The sequence below is a fragment of the Podarcis tiliguerta genome (genome assembly GCF_965153285.1).
Source record: "Podarcis tiliguerta genome assembly, chromosome: Z".
NCBI classification, from domain to species: Eukaryota; Metazoa; Chordata; class Lepidosauria; order Squamata; family Lacertidae; genus Podarcis; species Podarcis tiliguerta.
The window spans coordinates 45,082,081-45,107,538 of NC_139553.1; the positions used below are offsets into that span (position 1 = coordinate 45,082,081).

Consider the following 25,458-nt stretch of genomic DNA (forward strand, 5'->3'; position numbering starts at 1 on the left):
CGTTTTTCTGTCATGTGTACAACAGGAGGAACCAGTCCGCAGTAAATTGCACCCCATATGAGATGCTTCACGGAAGGAAGCCATGTGTAAAGCATTTTAAAATTTTTGGATCAGAGGTTTGGGTGCACACCTCGCAGGGTGACAAACTGAGCAAGCGTGGAGAACATGGTGTTTTCCTAGGATATGAGAAAGGGTCTTATCGTGTCCTGATCACAGACACGAAAACCATCAGGCTGACCAGGAGTATTGAGGACAATCCACAATGGGACAGAGTTGGCGTTTTTCAGTGCCATCCCATTTGTGATGATGGTGCAAAAGGGGCAAAGACAGTTAAGAGGGAGGCAAGTTCTGATGCGATTGATAATCCTGATGCCGATGTAAATTCGGATGGTGGCACAGATTATTAGAGCCCAAAAGCCTCAGGAGAGTCTGACGCAGATTCAGACTTAGCAGCTTCATATACTTTAGCTCCCCATTCTCCCAAAGAGGAGGAAGCACCAGAACAAGAGGATCAGAGAGTTTTGCGCAGATCCGAGAGAACAACCAAGGGTGTACCACTGAAAAGGTTTTCTGAAGAGTTTGCAAAGGCTGCGGTCACATGCAACTCTGGTGCGTTTTCTAAACCAAGCATGAAGTGTGCTGAGAGTAATAGTACAAAACGCTTTATTTATTTCCTTACCTGACCTAAAGTGGTTCATGTGTAATACGTTAAAAGGATCAGGATTGAAGAAGCAAGCGTGTGTTTGAATACTGAAAGTGATTTGTTTAAATCTGCCTAAATGAGCAATGTTAATTTGTATGTAAGAAAGAGAAACGTGTATGAAGATTTTTCTAGAAGCTGCTTATTCATTTGAGTGTTCACAATGTGTATTTTGTGTAAACTACAGATTGAGGTTTATGCTTTAACTCTTTCCTAATGGACACAGAGTGGTTACAGTGATTGTTTAATGGTATTGTTAACGTGTCTTAGATAAAGGGGGAGAGAGGTACCTGCAAATATGTTAACCAAGGTTGTAAGCAGAGAACAACTTTTGGAGTGTGTGTGTAAATTGCAGTTATGTTAAAGATTCTTGAAATGGTCGGATGAAATGGGGGAGGATGAGGAGATTTCACCCCTCCCATACCCAAGAATCTCCTCATCAGTCTCCTGACTCTGCAGAGAGGAGGAGGCGTGTTCTTATATCTACTTATTCTTCTCCAGCACCACTCTCAGAGAGTGAGTTCAATCAGACACAGAGAGAGAGAGTCGGCCAGAGAGAGAGAGAGAGTCGGTCAGGGTGTGAGTCAGTCAGTGTGTTGAAAAGACTGAGTGTTATCTCTGTGTAGATAAGGTCGCTGCAGAAAGCAGCTGTAAGACTCAGTGCAGTCTAGCATCTCCATTTGTATATAGTGTATAGTACAGTAGCTGTTAGTGAATAAAAGAAGATATTCTTCAGCGCTGTCGTCCGAGTGATTTATGCTCTGCTGTACTCTGCTGCACAACGACTGTTTTCTTGTTGGAGTGATTTGCGGTGCTCACAGCTCTGAGTTGTGAGTCCACGGCACTTGGACCTGTTCCGCAGAGGAAGGTGGTCTCTGGAGGTGCCATCCAGCTCGCCTAGCCCAGTCGGGGCTGAGGTGGATGAGTCCGGTTGGTAACACTGGCTCAAGGGCGATGCTGACAGAGTAGACACATTTGAGTCAACTCTTAGGGGCTGAAGTCCCTCCAATAAAATACTTGAGGGGCCCCCCAAAACTGATGGGCATTGCCATTCAAATGGTGTGTGCTGCATCTTGTCATCAATTACTTGCCCCCCATAATATTTTATTCAAGTTGACACCCCTGATTAGACCCATCACCCAGAACCACACCCATCTCCTCCTCAACATTGCTGCATCATCAGGCATCAACAGCTCAGAAGGATAGAGAGGGGAAGGGAAGACTGCCGTGCTTTTCCTTACTTCTATTCCCTGCCTACGCAGGTTTCATTTGGGAAAGAATGGGGTTATAAACTGAGTATTTCTCAAATAAATGGAGCAGCACTGCCATCTCCCCCTTCTTGATCCCAGTAATCCAAATATGTAGCATGCTGATCTCAGCACTTCAGAAGGAATAAGCTTGAAATCTCTGTCTTGGGGCCTATTTGCACTATACATCTAAAGAAGTATTATGCCACTCTAAGAGAGAGATGCCTCCCCTTCAAGGTGATGTACCCCCCCCCCCGTAGGAACTATAGTCTGTTAAGGGTGCTGAGAGTTGTTAGGAGGCCTCTATTTACAGAGCTGTAATCCTCAGAGTACCCTGGGAACAGGAATTGACCGCTCTGAGAATTGTAGTTTTATGGGAGGGGAATAGTGGGGAGTCTACAAACAACACTTATCACCCTTAACAAGCTACAGTTCCCCGTATTCTTTGGGCGAAGCCATGACTGTTTAAAGTGGACTGGTGGTGCTTTAAATGCATAGTGCACATGGGGCTTTAGACTAAATCTGTGAGCCATCTCATGGCTTTAACTAATTATTCTACTGTTGTGATTATTATCATTTCCCCTCATGCAACCACCTCTTATCAAGTGTAACCTTTTACCTGAGGAAGAACTCCAGAGAATCCAGAAGTATGTTGTGTTTTTTGTGACTTTTTGGTTTGGACGTGGGTGGCGCTGTAGGTTAAACCACAGAGCCCAGGACTTGCTGATCAGAAGGTAGGCGGTTCGAATCCCAGCGACGGGGTGAGCTCTCGTTGCTCGGACCCTGCTCCTGCCAACCTAGCAGTTCAAAAGCACGTCAAAGTGCAAGTAGATAAATAGGTACCACTCCAGTGGGAAGGTAAACAGCGTTTCCGTGTGCTGCTCTGGTTCGCCAGAAGCAGCTTAGTCATGCGGGCCACATGACCTGGAAGCTGTATGCCAGCTCCCTTGGCCAATAAAGCGAGATGAGGGCCGCAACCCCAGAGTCGGCCACGACTGGACCTAATGGTCAGGGGTCCCTTTACCTTTACCTTTAATAAAGGTGTTACCAGCTGCTGGCTGACTTTTCTTCTTATTGATGTGCATGGCTGCCTTTGTTCTTCTTAGTTTACTTTGTACTTTTTGCAGAGCACACATGCCGCAACAGAGTTCAAAATCTACATTTGCACCAAACAGCAATGCTCCTGTCTGCAGTAAGGCTGTACTCTTTGGTTATCTTAATTATTTAAGCTTGCATTGGGGTAGAATGGTCCCATCCCATTAATTAATTAATTAATTTACATAATTCATTACTTTTTTGTGTGCAAAGCTTATCTGCGATGGCATCAATAAACCGAGAAAGTGCTGTGTCGAGACTGAAGGCAGAATCCAAGACAGGGATTAGTGCAGGAGTTGCCAACCTTCTTAAGGCAAAAAGCACATTTGGATTTTTTTGGTGAGTGCTACAGGCACCACCCTGGTTACTCAGCCTCCTCCCAGGAGAAACAGAAAGAGAGAAGGTGTTCATGCACACCCATTGCTTTTCCAAGTGATCTGATTAAAAGTAGAATTAATCATGGGCTTTGAAAGGCAACTGTAAATGTCATGACCTCTGAATCCAGCAGCTGCCAAGGCTTGTGAGTCAGGAGCTGCAGACATTCCAGTGAAGGGACTCAGCCACATTAGTAAAAAAAACCAAACAAACCCCAGCGTTATAAACATGCAACACCAGATGGCGCTGAAGAGCACAAAACTTTTCTAGGCGATTTTATGTAGGAATTTTTTTCTTTTGTTATAACAATTTGATTTATAACTTATTTATAGTGTGTGTTTTCCCCTGAGTTTAGATCCACCCAAAGGAACCAGACCAGGTGCAGGGCTGTGAGTCTGCTGGTGGAAAACAGGAGCTGAAGCTGATGAACATGAGCCCCCCCCCTCCAAGAGCCTCCTGCAGTGATGGCTGATTTCCAATGGGAGGGCAGAAAGCAGGGAGGCCAGCAGTAGTCTAGTTTTGTCCCCACCCTCCTTGCTGCTGAGTACTATAAGGGCAACACTGAGGTTGAGGAGGAAGATGGCAGCCAGCCCCAGCCCCTGCATTGGATCCAAGCAAGAAGGAGAAAAACAACTACCAAACTTTTAGAAGACATCTGAAAGCAGCCCTGTTTAGGGAAGCTTTCAGTGTTTAATAGGTTATTGTATTTTAGTGTTTTGTTGGAAGCCGCCCAGAGTGGCTGGGGAAATCCAGCCAGATGGGCGGGGTGTAAATAATAATAATAATAATAATAATAATAATAATAATAATAATAATAATAATGGCTGAGGGCAGATTTCAGGTTGCTGGGGCAGTGTACTGTGTCCCAACTGCCCTAATGGACCAGCCTGTACTGACCTTCTGCATCTGTAGGGACAGAGGGTGGACCCCCATGAGACCTTCCCCCAAAGAACACCCCCCCCCCGTCAAGACCTTACCAGCCCAGCCTTAAGGAAGTGTACCCGTCCAGAGGGTTGGTCCTTTAAGAACGTATACTGTAGTTAGTCACAAGGTGGTGGAGAGACCGCCTGAGACCAGAGGCTTAAAAGTGACTGGTCAGCTTCAAACCTTCATCAGGGCAAGCTGCCCACTCACGAGTTTTCTGTGGCTATGCATCTTTCTCTATGGAATGCGTTACTGGACTAGACTGACATTAAAAATGAAACTACAAACTTCCTCCTTCACCTCTGTGTATTTTTCAAGGGAGAAAATGTCAAGCACCCTCAGCTTCTCATGGTCAAAGGGGCAAGGGAGTGGGGGTGAGGAGCCCAGGGCTCAGAGGCTTCACGGGCACCAAGTTGGTGACCCTTAGATTACTGAAATGGTCCCCAAAGTCCGGAGTTTTGTTCCTGTAGGAGAGCTGGAACTCTTTTCAACGATCAGTCTTGGCTGTTGAACCACCGTTTTACTGCAAAGCTTGCAAAAGAACATGCGTGTTTATTTTGGGTGGTGATGTTGTAGCAGACACTTACTGAGCTAAAGCGAAGCTGCCATCTGATTGCAGGGTACATTATGCATCTACAAATGCTAAATTGCTAATGCCTTCTGAAGCTCCTCTAATGTATTAGTTCAACAGTATTATACCACTCAACAAGAAAATGATACCTTGAATCCATTATCGCTTGAATGATGGGATGCTATCAGGCGCCAAATATTTGGCTTCCAACAGTTTTAAAGACAGGCATGTCTATATTAAATTCCATAATAATAATAATAATAATAATAATAATAATAATAATAAGTCTCTCTCTCTCTCTCCCTCCCTCTCTCTCTCTCTCTCTCTCTCTCTCACACACACACACACTTTAAAAAGAGGCAGGGTTCACTTAAAATAAATAAATTTCACACCTAAATACTTTGTCTAGGCAACCAGAACACACACAACATATTGTTATGAGTTGGGTGGGGAAACAGCAGTCTGTAAGACAGGACCCTTCTAATTCCTGGGTACAGCAATTGTTAAAAATCTAAGGAAAGATTTTAGTTCCTAGATTAGCCAGGCTAGCTTCCTGGTAAGGTAATGGCCTAAGTACAGGCTATTAAGGAAACAAAGGAAGTGGTTCAGTGCCAGAAAACAAATGGGTGGACCCTCCTTCCTTAACTCAGTGGTAGTTAGAAAGACAAAGACTGGAAGTAGCTGGAAGTAGCAGGCTGGGAGGGGAGAGGGTTAGAGCCATGCCTGATTTCTGTTTGACTCCAAGGTTGTGGCTATGTGAGAAGCAAGACCATCTTGGAGTGTTATTGCCGTGAACCCTCCCATCATAGGCTCAGATTGTATACGTATGTAAATAAATCATATATTTTAATGACCACAGTCTCTGCTGTACTTTATTTTGAAGGAAACACAAACCCTGGGTAAGTGCCTGGAACCTTGGAATCTCACACTGCTCGGAGAGTGGGGTGCAACAGTATTTTAGCCTTTTAATCTCATCTTGCTAGATCTGTATGCAGTTTTACTAATGAAGCTGCCTGGTTCTGCAAACCTGAATGTACTGTCTTAGAATGCAATCCTATATCTGTTTACCTGGGAGAAAGCTCCACTGGGTTTACTTCTGAGTAGGCAGGTCTAGGCAGTGGCGTAGCGTGGGTTGTCAGCACCCGGGGCAAGGCAAGTAATTTGCGCCCCCTAACCCGGGGCAAGGCAAGTAATTTGCGCCCCCCCTGCTGCACTGTCCCTCCCCCAGATAGTCCCTCGCTCTCTCTCCGCACCGCACCGCACGCCTGGCACCCTCCCCTCCACAGTGGGCGGCGACCCGGCGGCTCGGATCGGATTCGCACAGCCAGCACTGCAGTGAGAGAGAGTGAGTGAGCCAGGTAGGGGCAGAGAGCTGCGAGTGCGAGCGCCCCCCCCCCAGATGTTGCGGCGGGTGCGGCCGGCTCCCCGCCCTGCACCCCCCACACTACACCACTGGGTCTAGGATTGCAATCTTAAGACTTTTAAAAGCTTTACCTTCCCATTGGAGGGTTTCATCTCACCCAATTCAGCAGACACCGGCTGCTCCCCTGGTGCCTGCACGCAGGTCTCTGAATTTTCCTGCATTTTTTCCTTCACTGCCAATTCCTCAGGCACTGGCTCTTCCTCTTGCATGTTCACACACACCTACAATTTCTCCCACACACCCCTTTTCCACAACAGGCTTCCAGGGAGTGGAGAAATCAATCAGGAGCAGCCTCTCAGCTCTAGCCACCTCACATTCCCCCAATGCGGATTCCCCCCTTGTTTTCAGCTACCTCAGCTGCCCACCCACACTATGGATCTCCATCTGGGTGTCTTGCAGCTGGGTCCTGGGTCATTCTCAACCCCCCCCCCCATAGCATCTCATTCAGCAGGGCCCTCAACTTGCATGGAGTCACACCCTTCTCTCCAAGGAGGCCTTTCACACACTCTGTTTGCAGCTGCTTCACCTCAGCAAATTGTTGCTGGATCATGTGCTCAAGCCGCCCCATGTCTTGCTGGCATCACTGCTTCATCTGTTGCTGGAGTTGAACTGCTCAAGGAGTGTTGCTGTTCCTCCTTCAGCTCTGGCACATCTTGGTCACAGGTCCCCCTCCAGGACATACAAATCCCACACCCCAATACCGAACAGTTGCAAATTTCCATGGGTTTCAAGCACTTACCCAGGTTTCAGGTTTCCTGTGGAATGAGGTATAGTAGGGACTGTGGTTTCCCTATATGGTTTATTTACACACAGTTGTGTAGCGTGGGTTGTCAGCACCCGGGGCAAGGCAAGTAATTTGTGCCCCCCCCCCCCCCGCTCACTGTCCCTCCCCCAGATAGTCCCTCGCTCTCTCTCTGCACCGCACCGCACGCCTGGCACCCTCCCCTCCACAGTGGGCGGCGACCCGGCGGCTCGGATCGGATTCACACAGCCAGCACTGCAGTGAGAGAGAGTGAGTGAGCCAGGTAGGGGCAGAGAGCTGCGAGTGCGAGCGCGCCCCCCCAGATGTTGCGCCCGGTGCGGCCGGCCCCCCCTGCACCCCCCACGCTAGGCCACTGTTTACACATACATATGTACACCCTGGGATGCGGGTGGCGCTGAGGTCAAAACCACTGAGCCTCATGGGCTTATGAGCGATGCAACCCCAGAGTCGGTCATAACTGGACCTAATGTTCAGGGGTCCGTTTACCTTTATGTACAACCTGAGGCTATGATGGGGCAGTGGGGGGAGGTTGTTGGGTAGAATCCACAGCCTCGGATTCTAACAGAAATCAGACATGGCTCTGTCTCTCTGGCTTCCTGGCCTGCTTCCAGCTTCCAACTTCTAGATTTAAACACTTGCCGGATCCGGGAATTAGAAGGGTCTTGGCATTCAGCCGACTCTCCTGCCCATCAGCTCATAACACCAGGGTACTCCAAACTACACACACACACAAAAAAATTCCTCTCACTTTGAAATAGAAACTATACTGTTAGCATATTTGTAAATATGTGTTAAATCTATCTGTTGAAAGAGTCTCTCACACACATACACACTGAACTTTTTGTCCCATGTGACGAGTTTTGTGACGCTTTGAATTCAAAATAGTGCTGTTTTTAATGCTGTAATTTATTTGTGGTTTTATGGCACTTCATTCTGATACACATAATAAATGCACAAAGTGCTGATAGCTTGGTAAGTGCATTAAAATGCTAAGTTTCCAAAGTACTTTACAGAGCTTTGTTTTACAATGGTGTGGCTTGTGATACTAAATATTGGCCTTCTACTGCCTTTTATCTTTTCTTACTTTTCTGGACAACAATTCCTATGCTTCTTTGTTTTTAATTCTAGAAAACAAATTCAGAACAAAACCTTAGGATGATTATACCCGCCCCTACCCACCTTACACTACCATGAGATGATTGTTTTAAGGAACTGAAGACATCTAGCCCCTGGCTTAATTATGCAAGCTTTGTTGTGTTTCTTATCCACTGAATGTAGTCTGCAACTTCAGTGTAGACATCGTAATCGCCCTTCAATGCACATTCTTCCCAGCAGCTGGCTATGGCTGTTAGGAACCAGGTGCCTTCTACATCTGTGGCATAAGGGCCGCCACTGCCTCCCTGGTGTGTTCTCTTAGCTGTGGCAGAGACACCAGCACAGAACATGTTTGGCAAGAGGGTAGACTCGCCATCCCTCTGACAAGTGCTCTGGTCAACACGGTGCACCTTCAGAACCTGGAGAACACTGGCTCTTTTTCCTTGGTCCTTTGGCCTCCACCAACCGCTCACCATGCCTGATCCATGCTGCAGAAGGTTGTTTGTGAACTTCTCGCCTGCGATGCAAATCGGGGTGACGTAATAGTTCAGCTCCAGCGGTGAATCCAGCTCGAGTAGTGCAATGTCATTGTGGTACTTGTGGGTAGTGTTGTATGCGGGGTAGCGAATCGCCTTCACCACCCGACGTTGTTGTTCAATGTGGTCGAAAGCGTCCATATTGTGCTCACCTGATGATAAAAGAGCCATTGGATACGCACAGGTTCTTTAAAAGTGAAATTTGGCATTCCAGACATACACTTAGTTGTCAACACACCATGCTCCAGGCTGTGTTGGATTAAAGCAACGAGTCCAGCACTGAACTCAAGGCACCAGTGTTAAGTATACAATATACACTGAAATGGAAAAAATAACTCTACAATGTGTCGTGTCTGTGTCGAACTGTGAAGCATTGCATGTATATTTCTGTTGAAGAGCAGCCTAACAGGTTAATCATTAGAGTGGCTGTATCACAGGACTGCATATCTGCTGGCTCAGTCACATGAAAGAGATGCTATTACAGGTCTGTGTTTATGCTAATCTGTGGGCATCCATCTTGGTTGTGTGAGTTCTTTGTTTTCAAGCAGCTGGAGAGTATGGATATATTAATTCTGTTCTTCAGTAAATCAGCCTCAGGCTAATGGACTGGATGCAATATATTTATAATCTAAGATACTTATTTCTTTTCAGCTACTGTTGATTAGGATCATAGAATAGGAGAGTTGGAAGGGACCCTGAGGGTCATCCAGTCCAGCCCCCTGCAAATCTCAGCTAAAGCATCCATTACAGATGGCCACCCAACCTCTGCTTAAAAGCCTCCAAAGAAGGAGAGGCCACAACTTCCTGAGGGAGACTGTTTCACTGTCGAGCATCTCTTACTGTCAGAAGTTGTTTTTTCTGTATGTTTAGTCAGAACCTCATTTCTTGTATCTTGAAGCTATTGGTTCAAGTTTGATTGTCTTTTGAATATTTTAAGTTATCTGTTTCTTATCAACAATTTAGATGCTTTGCTTAGATTTTTATGGGCTGCTTAGAGGTTGTCTTACAATCAAATGGCACATTAACATTGTTAAAGGAAAATAAATAGATGGACATAAATAATGATCCCATGGAAAGGGAATGTACTTTATACATGCTCAATGGCATTCTCTCCACCTCACCCCACCCCAAAGTCTAGGAACAGAATAAGGCCCCTAATAAACCTGTATCCAGCTTTCTCATTCTACCAGCCCTCCTGAGACTCTGGGCAAAAATGCAGCCAAAGGTGATTCCAGCCACACCTCAAAGTTGTTTTATCACTTACCTGCCACAACAGTGTGTAGCCCATACTTGATGCAGTGTGCTGCGGTGGCAATCCACTTCTCATTGATGATTGTGCCTCCACACAGTTCTTTTCTTTCGTAGCTGAGCATATAAACCTGCGAGCGAAGAAAACAGTATGAGATCAGGATCGACCCCTTAAAGTACACATGCAGTTACAGCCCAATGGTAGTGTTAATGGCAGGTGCCTCTAGAGGGCAGCAAAGGCTGGATGGTGCAGCAGAACGCTGAAATTTGCAAAGAAGAAATGGAAGAGAACCCAAACAAAAGACTTTTTAAAAAAACAAACCAACAGAGAGAAATACAGTAGCAGGTAAAATGTATTTACTTATGCCTACATGCATAGAAATGAAGAATCAGGGAGACTTGAGTGAATGTTTCAGGATACAATCCTATGCAGATTTGCCTGGCAGTAAAGTGAAGCAATTTAGTTAAAATGTAGAATTCTCTCCCGCAAGAGGCTGTGATGGTAGGGTATGTCATTTTAGGCAGGGAAACTTAATTTTTGCCAATTTCTTAAGTGAGGTGTCTGAAAAATACATTTTTGGGTGTGAGGAATTCAATTCTGCTGTTATTTTTGTGACTGGGCAAGTCTACATTTGAGGAAGAAGAACATAAACTGCTTTCAGAAAACCAAAGAATTTTAATCTGACCTTCTGAAAACATCAGGTAATGCTAAACAACAGCAACAATTTACTGCAAGTATTTGGCAATCATTTTAATGATTTCTATGCAATTTTACACACATTTTACTTGCCAGGCAAAACTAAATTATATTAATTTAACCAAAATAACCTTTGAATTCCAAAGTCACGTTACAACTTTTTAGCACCCATCATTTTTGGAATTTGAAAGTTGAAAAATTCAACTGGTCTTACATAGGCACTAACTTGGATTTCAATTTCTATACCACCCTTTATCAAAAGGTCCCATGAACACATTTCATGGAGCATAATTAAAGCAAAAATAAAAAGCATAGTAATGGATAGCATAATAATAAAATAATGATTATAGTATCAGTCTCCCTCGCCTCACAACTTTAACACGCCATGGAGTATTTAATGGCTAAAGGCCTGGTTTTGCCAGGCACCTAAATGTGTATAATGAAGGCACTAGCGGAACCTCCTTGGGGAAAGCATTCCACAGATGGGGAGCCACTGCAGAAAAGGCCCTGTTCTCATGTTGCCACCCTCCAGACCTCTCATGGAAGAGGCATATGAAGAAGGGCTTCAGAGAATGATCTTGGGGTCTGGGCTGGTTCATACAGAGAGAGGTGGCCATTGTGGTATAGGAGTCCTGATTCGTTTAAGGCTTTATAAGTGAGCACCAGTACTTTGAATTTGGCGTGGAAACTAACTGGCAACCAGTGCAGTTGAGTCTAGATTGACATTATATGCTCAAACTGTCTTGTTCTGGTGAGCCATTGAATTCTGCACCAGCTGAAGTTTCCGAACTGTCTTCAGGGGCAGCTCCATGTATAATGCATCGCAGTAATCCAAACTCCTTTTACCATGTCATGTGGTTCCCAGACAATTGCCCAGAAGGGAATGTGGCCCTGAGACTGAAAAATGTTTCCCACCCCTTTAACTAGAGGGAATGGTTCTCCTGTAGATTGCCTGGTGGGGGCCTTCTATAACTACCACATTTGCAAAACAGGGAACTCTTGTTGCATTACCTGCCATGGAACCTCCCCCTTCCTGCTGTTTGTGCTGATTGGCCTGGGAGGCGTTGGTCCCACGGGAGCAATCTGGGCTTTATTGACAGACAAGTCTCTGGGGTCACTGTTGTTCAGTGCCTCTGGAGCTCCAATCCTCCCGCATGGAAAGGGCACTGTGGAGAAACTACAAAATCACTCATGCGCTGGAAAGTAGGCTCCGGTGCACAAGCGCACCTGCCAGAATTTGAGGATTAGCCTTTCCTTGATGCAAGCATCATCGACTCATTTGTGTGTCCGCTTTTCAAGGCTAAGCCATAAACTTAAGAAGCTGCTTTATGTCAAATTGGACCATTGGATCAGTTCCATATTGACTGGCAACAGCACTCCAGGAAATAAGACAGGAGGCATTTCCAGCACTCCGGGGACACAATGGGGAATGAACATAGGACTTTTGCATGCATCACAGGTGCTCTGCCACCGAGCTAGGGCCTTTCTCCATTTGTCCATTGGGTTCAGGATTGCCTCCACTGACTGAGACATAGTAGGATATACCACAGATTGAAGCCGGTACCTTTTGAATGCAAGGCAGCTATGAACCAAAGCTGCTCACAACAATGCCAGAAAAGAATCCAGTAGTAAGGAAATCCATTGCAGCACATTGCAGTTGGAACGTATCAGCAAGATTTAAAATAAGCACAGACTCAACATTACCACAGGCTGTCTCACATTACAGTATACTGCATACCACCAAGACTGAGCAACCCTCTAGCAATTCATACTAAAGTTTAATGATAAACATACTGTACTGAGTTGAATAGGATCCAAAATGCAGCAGTCTGATTGGTCCTAGAATAATAGGATTCAGAATGCAGCAGTATGATTGGTCCGCAGGAGCCACCCAATCCAGCTCCAGGTGGAAGTGAATCCACAACCTGATTAGCCTACAGGAGAATCCCAGAATTAGCCAATCACGTGGGGCCCATCGTGTACATAAGGTATATAAAGCTGATATTGTGGGGGAACTTCCATTTTTCATCCTCACCACTATGAGCTGAATAAAGAGCATGAAATCCACTCTCGACTCCAAGAATATTTCACATACCAAGACAAAAATATACGTAATTAATAGCAAAATAGTACATCAGCCTGAGATCCCCCCCCCTGACTTCTCACTTGTTTTTTTAAGGCTTCTTTAGCACTTCACGAAGAGGCAGGAAAAAGTAAAGCCTCCTCCCCATCCCATCCCATCCCAGATGCAACTGACTAGCAAACCTTCTGGTATGACAACTGCAGGTAGCTATTGGCTAGTACCCATTCCACCCAGATTTGGATAGTCTGCAAACAAATCCCTCACCTGGGAGGGAAGAACCTTTTATTTCAATGGAACCTGTTCCCACCAGGTTTGGAGTTTTATTCTGCTAAAAGGGTAGAAGATTCATAGGTCAAACATTACTAAACAGTGCTCAAATCTTTTACCTGTTGGTTCACAGCTCTTCTGGTCTTCCATCAGTCTGTACCCAGGAGCACAGGAACAGACTGCCTTCCCTGTAGGGCCATTATCACATATCTGCTTGCAACCTCCATTCTTCGCTGAGCATGTAAGGTCTGATGGGGGGGGGGGAGTTGAAATTAAATTAAATTTTACTTGAAACTTGCCAAAATACAAGAACATAGTTGTGGCATGAAACAGGTGCAACAAGGATGCCCCCAAATCAACCACATTTTTGATTTGGTTCACACTGGTATGGTAATCTTATGATCTCCATTTAAAACTTGCATTTCATTCTGTTGGCTCAAGGCAACATGCATGGTTCCTCCTCCTCAATGTTAACCTCACAACAACCCTGTAATTTAGGGCTAGTCAGTGTGGTGCCCTCAAGGCACTGTGGAACACATCACCTCTGGCCAGCGTAGCTGATGGGAGTTGGAGTCCAACAACATCAGACGAGCAAACACTTTATTTGTGGACAATGCTTTAAGGGACTTTGATAACCCAAGATTGTGGGAATTCAGATTGAGTCAGTAAGGTCTAAAACCACAGTTTACAGGTATCATAGGTACTGGATCAGACACTTACTGCAAAAGAACACCCCACTCCTCCTCAACTTTATTGCATCATCATATCATTGAGATCTAAAAAATTGTCTTATGCTGATGACATCATTGGCATAGATCCACAGCCTGTAGTATAGCGGCAAATTCAGAAGCGTAGGGTCCCTTTGTGATAGTCACACCCTGCCCCTCAGAGCCACACCCCCTTCTAAGATTATACTATATTCTAAGACTATACAATAATCTTATAATTATACAATGATAATAATTAGGGGTGCTTTGCAAAATGATCAGTGCAGATAGCCATGTATTGCCTTTCAGATGGATCTACTCTTTTCTGTGGGCAAATGATTTGGAATGCTCCAATAACTTCTTTTGGAATGGCTTACTGTACGTTGTTGTTTTAAGTTCCATTGAGCGTAGAAGAACTTGCACACCATTCTCTTGAAACCGAAGCACCTGTTGTTTTCAGTGTTCCTAAATACTCGGCTTTGGAGCATGCAGAACAATTCCTCCTTGTGGCACTTCAAATATGAAACAGCCACCCAGGAGAGATCCATCTTTTAGCATTGCTGTTCGCTTTCTAGTGTGTTGTTACAGCCCTACTTAAAAAAGAACACCTTAACTTGTTTAGGTTGCTATTATTATTATTAGTAAAGGTAAAGGACCCCTGGACGGTTAGGTGCAGTCAAAGGCGACTATGGGGTTGCGGTGCTCATCTCGCTTTCAGGCCGAGCGAGCCAGCATTTGTCCACGGTTAGTTTTCTGGGTCATGTGGCCAGCATGACTAAACCGCTTCTGGCACAACGGAACACTGTGACGGAAACCAGAGTGCATGGAAACACCATTTACCTTCCTGCCACAGCGGTGTCTATTTATCTACTTGCACTGGTGTGCTTTCGAACCGCTAGGTTGGCAGGAGCTGGGACCGAAAGACGGGAGCTCACTCTATTGTGCAGATTCCAACCGCCAACTTTCCGATCAGTAAACCCAAGAGGCTCAGTGGTTTATTCGTGGTTCCAGGCAACTGAGCACCCATTCCCCATTAACATACCAATCTCACAGTTCCTTCCTTCATATCCATCTAGGCACAGACATTGGTAGTCACTGGGTTTGCATTGACATGTTCCACCATTCATGCATGGCCTTGACCTGCATCCCTCGCCACCTTGGAAATAAAGATTCAATTGTAACTGTAACTAAGGATATTCATGAGTCATATTGTGATCTACAAATGGCTATCAATGCATTTTACCGCAGAAGCAAAAGATAAAAGAAAACACAGGGCAGTGAGTCAGGAGCAGCATGCCCCCCCCTTCTCCTCCAGCCCCACTGCAAAGAGGACATTGGAAGTCTGCACTCCCTGCTTAATGCTAGCTATGGTTTAATGTCACATCCAAAAAAAGAGACAGCTGTGGTTGGCTTAAATGATGCCTTATTATTAAAAACAAGTCAGAGATCAAATTGTGGTTTAGTATCTGGATTGTTTCAGCAAAGCAGAATTTAAACTAATTGTCATTTCTTGTTTGGATGCAATGAGAAACTCTGGTCAGTTTAAACCAGCAAGCAGATTCTTCCAGTTCCCTCCTCTTCAAAGGAGAAGAGAGGAGAGCATAAGAGCTCTAGGTTCAAGCTGCTTCACTCATGTCATGCTAAATTATGGTTTAGTGATGGGCTTAAACTTCTCATTAATCAAAGGAACCTCTGCTCTGGTAAACAAATCTGGGGAACAGGGACATCAAGGGAGGAATCTAGCAGAATCAGAGTCTATGAACCCTTATAGTTTCAAGGGCAGTGGCGTAGCTAGCTGCTTAGGTGCCCAGTGTGGCACGAGCCACCCATGGGGGCGGGGTGAGTTGCGTGGAGCCTCTCCGTCGCCGCCCCTCAGCTGAGGGAGAGGCAGCGGGAAGATGCAAGCCCCATGCTGCTGTTTCAGGCAGCACAGAGCCTGCAGGCACCCAAGCCACCACATCACTCCCAGGAGAGTGCCCTCTTCCCACCTTGGATCAAATCTATGCTTCCAGGTGCCATAAGAAAGCTGCAGAGATAGCGCAGGATAGTGCACACCCCGGAAATGATCTCTTTCAGCTTTTGCCTTCTGGAAGAAGGTACAGGGTTATAAAGACTAGGACTAGCCACCTGAGAAACAGTTTCTGTCCAAATGTGATTTTGGTTTTAAATGCAGTGTAAGGAGTCTCTATGGGAGTGTATTGTATTTTAAAAATGGGGTATCAGACTTTTTAGGGGGCTAACTAGGTTGGGATAGCTGGGACAGCAGGCTTGTTGGGTTTTGAATGTCTTATGTAGATTCCCCCCCCCCAATTTTGTTGCTCTGTATGGGACAATAACAATAAAGATTATTGTATCGTATTGTATGGCTCAGGCATACTGCAGACCCCCTGGTAAATGCCAACCCCTGCGGTGTGGCACCCAGTGCCAGCTGCATTTTATTATGTTTCTTGACTGAACTAAAAGTTTTGTGAGTCCAAATTTTTAAAACTCATATTTTTGTCACCCCCCTCAGTGATGACACCCGGGGCGGCCCGCACCCACCGCACCCCTTCCTTTCACCACTGTTCAAGGGATGAGTGGCTGCATTTGCTTCAGTCTTTGCTGTAGTTTGCAACCAAGACTGGGGACTACCTGTCTCCACCTATTGTCAAAAATAATTCAAAGCAAATCCATGGGAGATTGTAGCTATCATTGTTGAAATTGAGTGTGATGCTAGGCATATTCAGTGTAATACTAAAGACCCAAGCTTCTTCCATGTAATAGATAGAACAGTTCAGTGGTCTGTGGGCTGCTATTTGATGAACGCAGAATACTGTGGCAGCCTGTGTTAGCCTGGTTCGCTCCAGAAACTGTGGACCAAAAAACTCATTGGCCCCACACCATGCCAGCTGCGACTGATGGAAGTTGGTGTCCAAACCATCTGGTTAGTGAAGGCATTTGGTGGGTGAAGGCAGCCGGGTTGGTGAACGTAACCAAAGTCAGACAAAAAGATACTGCTTACCGTAAGCGTATGTATTCCAAAATGTGATCTACAAGAAAAATTATTAACATTAACCTCAATGGTAAATGCAGGCAGATAAACAGCAAACAGGTTTATAGAACATTCGTATTACTTTAATATTGACATCCAGGCATTTCACAAGCATTTTGGCAGGTTCACACCAGAGGTCAGCACTGCCCATCTTTTCTGAAATATGTCCCAGAGTAGTTTAACAATCAATCCCTCTTCCAGGGAATTCTGGGAACTGGAGCTCTGGGAGAGGAACAGGAGCCTCCTAACAACTCTCAGCGCCCTTCCCAAACCACAGTTCCCAGAAAGCTTTGGGGGAAAGCCATGACTGTGGAGGGGCTGTCCTGGTGCTTCAAGTGCCTGCTGTGGATGTGGTCCTAGTTGCGTTTAGTAAAGAACATTACTAACATCCCCACCCACCCACCCACCTGCTCATTCGCCAAAGCACTCAGTGACCAGCATTTGAGATCTCACAATTACCGTTTGCAAGTCGTCTTCAAAGACTTCTCTTGCTTCCTCATAATCACATACTTCCTCAATACATTCACGCTCAAGGTTTCCTTGCAGAATTTCTTCCAGTAAGCCAGTATTGTGCCTCTTATGTCGGTGCAATAGAGCATTTGCCTCATTCTTGTCAACGAAAACTTAAACATGAAAAGAAATTAGAAATCCACTGAGAAGGCTGCTTCCAATGTTGTCCACCACCACCACCACCCCGTCCCTTGGAGTTGCATGAGTGGGAGGGGGCCTCCCTGCTCTCTCCATTGCATCACTGGTGCTGCCCCCAGCCCTGTATTCCCAGCGCTACCAGGCCATGCTGGGAATCGAACCAGGGATGTCCCATGATCACATTCTAAAGTACAGTGGTACTTCGGTTTACGAACCTAATCCGTTCCGGACGTCCGTTCTTAAACCAAAACCGTTCTTAAACCAAGGCGAGCTTTTCGTAATGAGGCCTCCCACAGCAGGTCCCCTTCCACCATTCAGATTCCATTCTTAAACCGAGGTAAAGTACACAAACCGGGACGCTACTTATGGTTTTGTAGCGTTTGTAAACTGAATCGTTCTTAAACAGGACTGTTCTTAAACCGAGGTACCACTGTAGTTGTGTTCTATGTTATTAATCAAACACCTCTAGGAGCTTTTTTGTTTTGTTTTCCAATGTAAAGGTAAAGGGACCCCTGACCATTAGGTCCAGTTGCGGAGGACTCTGGGGTTGCGGCGCTCATCTCGCTTTATTGGCTGAGGAAGCCGGCGTACAGCTTCTGGGTCATGTGGCCAGCATGACTAAGCCGCTTCTGGTGAACCAGAGCAGTGCACGGAAATGCCATTTACCTTCCTGCCGGAGCAGTACCTATTTATCTACTTTGACGTGCTTTCAAACTGCTAGGTGGGCAGGAGCAGGGACAGAGCAACGGGAGCTCACCCTGTCGCGGGGATTCGAACCACGACCTTCTGATTGGCAAGTTCTAGATTCTGTGGTTTAACCCACAGCGCCACCCGTGTCCCTTTTCCAATGTAGCAATGTAGTTCTTATTAATAAAAATAATAATCAGTGTGGCGTGAGCAAATATTTATCCTGACAGTGTGGCCCAGAGAAAAAAAAAGTTTGAGAACTACTGCTTTATAAGTATATAAGAAGAGTCCAGCTGTATGAGGCCAATGGCCCATCTAGTCCTGCATTCTGTTCTCACAGTGGCCAACCAGATGCCTCTTTTGGAAAATAGCAGCTAAATTCAGTAGCATTACTGCCTCTGATTGTAGAGGCGGAACATAGCCTTCATGGCTTGTAGCAACTGATAGCTTTATCCTCCATGAGCAGGCATGCCAGGCTCCCTCAAGGGTCAGCAGTGTCCATACCCACATGCTGTGAGCTATGCTTGTGCCAAGCATGCAAGCCATGAGGCGTCCGCATGACATGTCCTTGCACCTCGCAGTGTGCATGCATGATGTTGCCCGGCCCCCTCAATCGCAGGGGCAAGGTGGCATGCCTGTCCATGAATTTATTCAATCCTCTTTTAAAAGCCACCCTCTCTTAAAATCCTCTTTTAAAGCCATCCAAGTTGGTGGCCATCATCACTAGGACCTCGTACCTACAGGACCACCTCTCCTGGTATGCCCCGCGGAGGACCTTACGGTCCATAAATAACAACACTTTGGAGGTCCCGGGCCTCAAGGAGGTTAGATTGGCCTCAACCAGGGCAAAGGTCTTTTCAGCACTGGCCCGGACCTGGTGGAAAGCTCTGTTGCAGGAGACCAGGGCCCTGCAGGATTTGACATCTTTCCGCAGGACCTGCAAGATGGAGCTATTCCGCCAGGCCTTTGGTCTGGACTCAGTCTGACTCCCTCTTTCTTTCTTTTTTGATGGAACCCCTTATATGGGATCCTGTATATAAATTTTCCCTCCGTTCTTTGCTGGCCCATGTAGGACCAACATGGATAGCTGGCCCTGGTGAATATTTGATGTTTCCTCCCCTTATGGTCTTGATTTATGGGCCACCAGTAAAACAAGGCTGCATTTTAAGCTGTATTTTGATCAGTTGTTTTCTGTTTGTTTTTTAAACTGTATTTTATATTTGGTGTTAGCTGCCCTGAGCCCCGTCTTGGCTGGGGAGGGCGGGGTATAAATAATTTATTAATATTATTATTATTATTATTATTATTATTATTATTATTATTACTACCAACCCTTATGATTCTGAATAAAGTGCTGATTTAAGTTAGAACAGTGAAAGATTATATGTTCTGAAGGGAAACTAGGATCGTTTATGCCACAAACTAGACCCCAAATGCAAGACCTGTGCTCCTTCATGCTCTCTCCCTTATACTTGCATTTAACTGTTTGTCCTTGTTGCTATCTTTTAAAGTACGTATGATATAAAGGTAAAGGGACCCCATAGCATTTGGTCCACTTATGGCCGACTATGGCGTTGTGGTGCTCATCTCGCTTTACTGGCTGAGGGAGCCGGCGTTTGTCTGCAGACAGCTTCCAGGTCATGTGGCCAGCATGACTAAGCTGCTTCTGGCAAACCAGAGCAGTGCACGGAAACGCCGTTTACCTTCCCACTGGAGCGGTACCTATTTATCTACTTGCACTTTGATGTGCTTTCGAACTGCCAGGTTGGCAGCAGCACGGACCAAGCAACGGGAGCTCACCCCGTCGCCGGGATTCGAACCGCTGACCTTCTGATTGGCAAGTCCTAGGCTGTGTGGTTTAACCCACAGCGCCACCCGTGTCCCATGTATGATATAATCACATCTTAATTACAAGTTTTTATCCTTTACCTGTTTTAAGTCTTACGTGTTCAGTTTATCCGTTTGTTTTATCTTATGCTGGTCTATGATCGAAATAAAGTTTGATACCTATTCACATACATATGCACAACATTGTCTACAGGTGCTGTTATTATCCCTCTGTGGTTCATGCAGAAGTCTTTTTCCAGCCCTACCCAGAGATCCCAGAAACTGAACATGGAGCCTTCTGCATGCAAAGCAGGTGCTCTACCTCTGGGCTGCAGCTGTTCCTCTAAAGTAAAGCATTTGCTCTTCCACCAAGATAAGATTGTCCTGCAGATATTAACCCAAGTGCAGAATAAAGTTGTGAGTTTTGTACTATTGAAATGCATCGTGTAAAATGTAAATCTTACATTATGCTACATCTCATGAGCAACAACTGCCAAGATTATAAATCGCAGACCTGGAGTAATCCAAGGACAGATGCGAAGCTGACGTCAGACTGACCATGTTTTTTGGGGTCCATTTTTTACCCCATGCTCTGACTTAAGGTAATAATTAAACTTCTGATTGCCACCCATCAGCCCCAGCTAGCATGGGAGGGGAGTTGCAGTCCAAATTATCAGGGGGGCAACAAGCTGATATTATGAAGGCTGATTTAATGAGAACTCCCTGCAGATGTTCCTTAAAAAAAAAAATTACCCATTTGGCTTCATACTCCAACATCAAAATTATTTTATTGATTGATGGCAATGTCTCCTGGGGTAGCTCAGGAGCATGAGACTCTTAATCTCAAGGCCTTGGGTTCGAGCTCTACGTTGGGCAAAAGATTCCTGCATTGCAGGGGTTGGACTAGATGACCCTCATGGTCCCTTCTTTCCTCCAAGGAGCTCAGAGTGGTGTACATGGTTTTCTTCTTCCACTTCCTCCTCATTTAATCCCAACAACAACCCTGTGAGGTGGGTTAGGCTGATAGGCAGTGATAGGCCCAGGTCACAAACTGAACTTCCTGGCAGAGTTGGGATTGGAACCCTGGCCTCCCAGGTCCTAATCTGACGCTAGACTACATTGGCTCTCAGAGTTCGTTGTTCTTCATTATTATTAGTCTAGACCTTATATATGACGTCAAGTTTACTGGAGCTGCTTCCTTCTTCCTTGCATATCTGCCCCGCAAGTGGGTCAATTTTAAATCCGTACTCTAATGGAGACAATCACATTAGATTAGAAATATCTGTTCTTCGGGAAGAAACCCTATGCAGCAGAGTGAGAGTTACTGCTGATGAAATGTGTACGGATAACAACTTCAGTCCCTGTTCTGTCTATTGAAGGGGGTTAAGATTAAGCGAGAACTTCCTCTGCCTGACTGCCCAACTCATATCAGATTCAGTTGGGTAGCTGTGTTGGTCTGACGCAGTCTAAATAGATAGATAGATGATAGATAGATAGATAGATAGATAGATAGATGATAGATAAATAAATAGTCCAGTAGCATGTAAAGCTTATACCCAGAACAGATAGATAGATGATAGATAAATAAATAGTCCAGTAGCACGAAAGCTTATACCCAGAACAAACTTAGTTGGTCTCTTAAGGTGCTAGTGGGTAGGTAGGTAGGTAGGGTGCATCTGGCCCCTGTGCCTTTGCTTGCTGACCCCTGCTCTAGCTGTTAATGAAAGTTGGGTCCTGCATGATACTCCTCTGGCGGCTGAGTTTTCTTTAGAAGCTAGGATTTTAAAGATTTCATGCTGCTTGCAAATGTTTTGTCCCCTGTCCGATGCCAGAGCTCCTCTCTCATTTCAAGTCAGAAGAAGCACAGGCAGCCAGATAGCTTTAAAATGAACTCACCTTCACATTCAGCGTAGAGGAGGCATCCTAGGAGACAGGCAGCAAGGGTGAAGAAGCTGAGTGCCATCTTCTTAAAAGCACCACGGCTGGTTTGCTAATGAATTGTGGACTGGGAAGTCTCTTGGTTTAGGGGTCCGAAGTGCAAGTACATATTTGTTTTGATTTTGGCTTGACTCCAAGGTCATATTTAAATTTTAGGTCGCTGGATAGACATTTCAGGACATTTCTGAAATGGTTGCCCCTATGTAAAAAGTTATTTCATTTTGGGCTCAACCCTCAGTTCATTTCTTACTTTAAGAAATATTTCCAGGTGGTGTCGATTTATGCACAAGTTAAGTAAACTACAGTTTAGGGTGTGGGATTATGAGAGGAGAATTGGGGAGGTGGGGGAATGACTAAGGCCACGACCATACCAGACCATCAAAGTAGTATCATACTACTTTAAACAGCCATGGTTTTGCCCAGAGAATCATGGGAACTGCAGTTTGTTAAGGCTGCTGAGAGCTGTTAGGAGACCATGATGTCCCCCTAGAGAACTACTGCTCCCAGAGTTCCATGCTAAGAGGGATTGTTTAACCACTTTTGCAGGAGTCATAATTATTGTTTGTTTTCTGTATATGCAGATATGCAAATGTGAGAAAACAAGCGAAGCAAATAATTTGTTGGATGCAAACAGATAGACCCAATATCCACAATAACAAACAATTGCTCAAGAAACCTTTGCAATAATGGAAACAAGCATATTAATTTTCCATTTTGGTTGTTTGTTGTAGTATCTAATAAAACATTTAACTTCCTCCAACTCAGTCCTCATTTCTGGGATTTGCATTTCAAAATGAGAAGGAAAGCTTCCATGCTACAATAGATCACAGCCCAGCAATCCTGATCCGGCTTAATTTGCATTAGTCTGTACTGATAATTGTCCAAGGGCAGCTAATTAAATTTCCAAACGATGGTGCGTGCTCTGCGTTACTCATGTTCCAATGCTGCAACATAGGAACTACTTTATACCACATTAGACCATTGCTCCATCTGGCACAGCACTGTTCACCCTAAGTGGCAGTGGCTCTCCAGAGCTTCAGTCTCTCGCATCAGAAATGCCAGGGATTGAAGCTGGAACCTTCTGCATGAAAAGCAGACGCCCTACCACTCAGCAATGGCCCATCCCTTAAGTAAGATTCTAGTTCTCAAGGTTTTGATCAAAGGGATACTTAGGCTGGATCTAGATGCATCAAAGAAATGTTTCAATTAAACGTGTCGTAAATTTAAACAGGGAAAACAGGTGGAGAAAAATGGGACTCCACAGCGCCATCTGGTGGCACAATGTTATAGGTAAAAAAGGTAAAGGACCCCTGGACGGTTAAGTCCAGTCCAAGGTGACTACAGTGGTACCTCCAGTTACAGACGCTTCAGGTTACAGACTCTGCTAACCCAGAAATAGTACCTCGGGTTAAGAACTTTGCTTCATGAGAACAGAAATCGTGCTCTGGCGGCTGCAGGAGGCCCCATTAGCTAAAGTGGTACCTCAGGTTAGCACAGTTTCAGGTTAAGAACGGACCTCCAGAACAAATTAAGTTCGTAACGAGAGGTACCACTGTATGGGGTTGCAGCACTCATCTCGCTTTCAGGCTGGGGGAGCCAGGGTTTATCCACAGACAGCTTTCCGGGTCATATGGCCAGCATGACTACACCACTTCTGGCACAATGGGACACCTCATGGAAACGCCATTTACCTTTCCACCACAGGGTACCTCTTTATCTACTTGCACTGGCATGCTTTTGAACTGCTAGGTTGGCAGGAGCTGGGACAGAGCAACGGGAGCTCACTCCGTCGTGGGGATTCAAACCGCCGGCCTTCTGATCGGCAAGCCCAAGAGTTGCTCAGTGGTTTAGACCACATCGCCACCTGGTGGCACAATGTTATATTACATATACAACGCCTATACAGTACCCCGGGTTAAGAACTTACTGTATTTTTTGCTCTAAAGGATGCACCTGACCATAGGACGCACCTTCTTTTAGAGGGGGAGAGCAAGAAAAAACAACAACTCCCCCTCTCTGCTCAGCACCCTTCCATTTCTCCTGTCACTTCGCTGAAGGGGCGCTGCGCAGAGAGGGGGAGATTTTTTTTCTTGTTCTCCCCCTCTAAAACAAGGTGCGTTCATAAGGATATGATGAAAATACATAATTGAACATAAATATAGATTGGAAATGGCTGTGTATAGTGAATACTTATCTACTTTTAAAATTCTCATTCTTGATCTTATTTCTTCCTTTTCTTTATCTTCTTCTTGTTCTTTTCTTTTATATTTTGCCTTTCATTTATTTTCTTTATTGTGAATATTGTTTTGTAGAGGTGTAAATAATTGTAAATATCAGAAGAGGTAAAATGTTTTCTAATTTTCTATTGGTTACATGCATTTTCCTTTTTTTGTATATTTGTATTTTTTTCTAATTTGTCCTCAATAAAATTAAATAAATAAATAAATAAAGCTCATCATGTGTCCATCTCCTCGTCCCACTTGGCGGCGTCAGGCAACTTCATGTTTTGTCACATGAAATCAAGGAACATGGGAGGCCTGCAGTAAGCAGCCCAGCCTCTGGAAGTGCCATGTATGGTGGGAGAGACTCCACAGCTGCTTTGATCCCTTCGTATTGCAGGAGGCTCTCTGGTGTCTCATGCTTGAGGAGGGTTTCCACCACTGCCTGAGCCTCGAGGTAGTTCCGCCAGTTTGTGTTCCACGTGATGGAAAACTTCAACACAGCCTCTGGAAGAAGGGGTTTGGGGAAGACATGTCAGGAAGGAGTGCAAGTTGCAGGCAGCGTGGCCACCTTGAACCAACACACCTCTCTTGCGAAGCGTGGCCAGGTCTGGGCACACATCTGACCTGCGCCTTTCTTCAAGGCAGGGAAGCAGATCCAACACCCCTCCCCACCTAGTAGAAACCATTAATGATGGGAGGGGTGACTGGGTTTATTCCAGACTACATGGCTTGCAGGAATGGGTTTTATAATATTTATAAAAGTACAACAACAACAATATGCATTATAATCTTTGCTCTAGTATTACGGAGCTGGTGGAGCTAATTTCAGGCTGTGTATACACCATACATTAAAAGCATTATTGCTTCTCCCCTGTAAGAATCCTGGGAACTGTAGATTACCCTTCTACCGCATAGCTACAATTTGTAGCACCCTTTACAAACTGCAATTCCCAGGATTCTTAGGGAGAAATGTGCTTTTAATGCCTGTTTTTCCTGCAGCAGGCATGCTCAGCTACCCCTCTGGAAGCTCAATCCCACAGAAAGCTGTGACGGCCACCAACTTGGATGGTTTTATGGAGGAAAGGCTATCAATGGCCACTAGGCACGATGGCTATGCTCTACCTCCACAGTCAGTGGCAGTAACGTTTGTGAACAGTAGTTGCTGGAAGATGCAGGAAGGGAATACAGAATGCTCTTGTTTCCACAGGCCTCTGGTTGGCCACTGTGAGAACAGGATGCTGGACTAGACAGGCCAATGTGGCCTCATCCAGCAGGCACTTCTTATGTCCTTACGTGGTTCAAGGATAGAGATTGTGAGAAGGCATCTTCCAAAGCAATCCCACCCTGCAAATAGCTTTGGAGCCTTCTTGCCTC

The 25,458-nt window shown here is 45.3% G+C and overlaps 1 protein-coding gene across 1 annotated transcript; it reads right to left on the reverse strand.

The window, feature by feature from the left end:
• Window positions 1-7,986: 7,986 nt before the first annotated feature.
• LOC310669025 (coagulation factor IX-like) lies at window positions 7,987-21,965 on the reverse strand. The gene is made up of 8 exons (XM_083422493.1): window positions 21,821-21,965; window positions 17,222-17,385; window positions 16,733-16,760; window positions 14,774-14,887; window positions 13,144-13,272; window positions 11,686-11,840; window positions 9,994-10,108; window positions 7,987-8,881 (listed from the first exon to the last, which is right to left on the reverse strand). The coding sequence occupies exons 1-8, from the start codon at window positions 21,885-21,887 to the stop codon at window positions 8,337-8,339; spliced, it is 1,317 nt and encodes a 438-aa protein (XP_083278619.1). The 5' UTR covers window positions 21,888-21,965; the 3' UTR covers window positions 7,987-8,336.
• Between the last annotated feature and the right edge of the window lie 3,493 nt (window positions 21,966-25,458).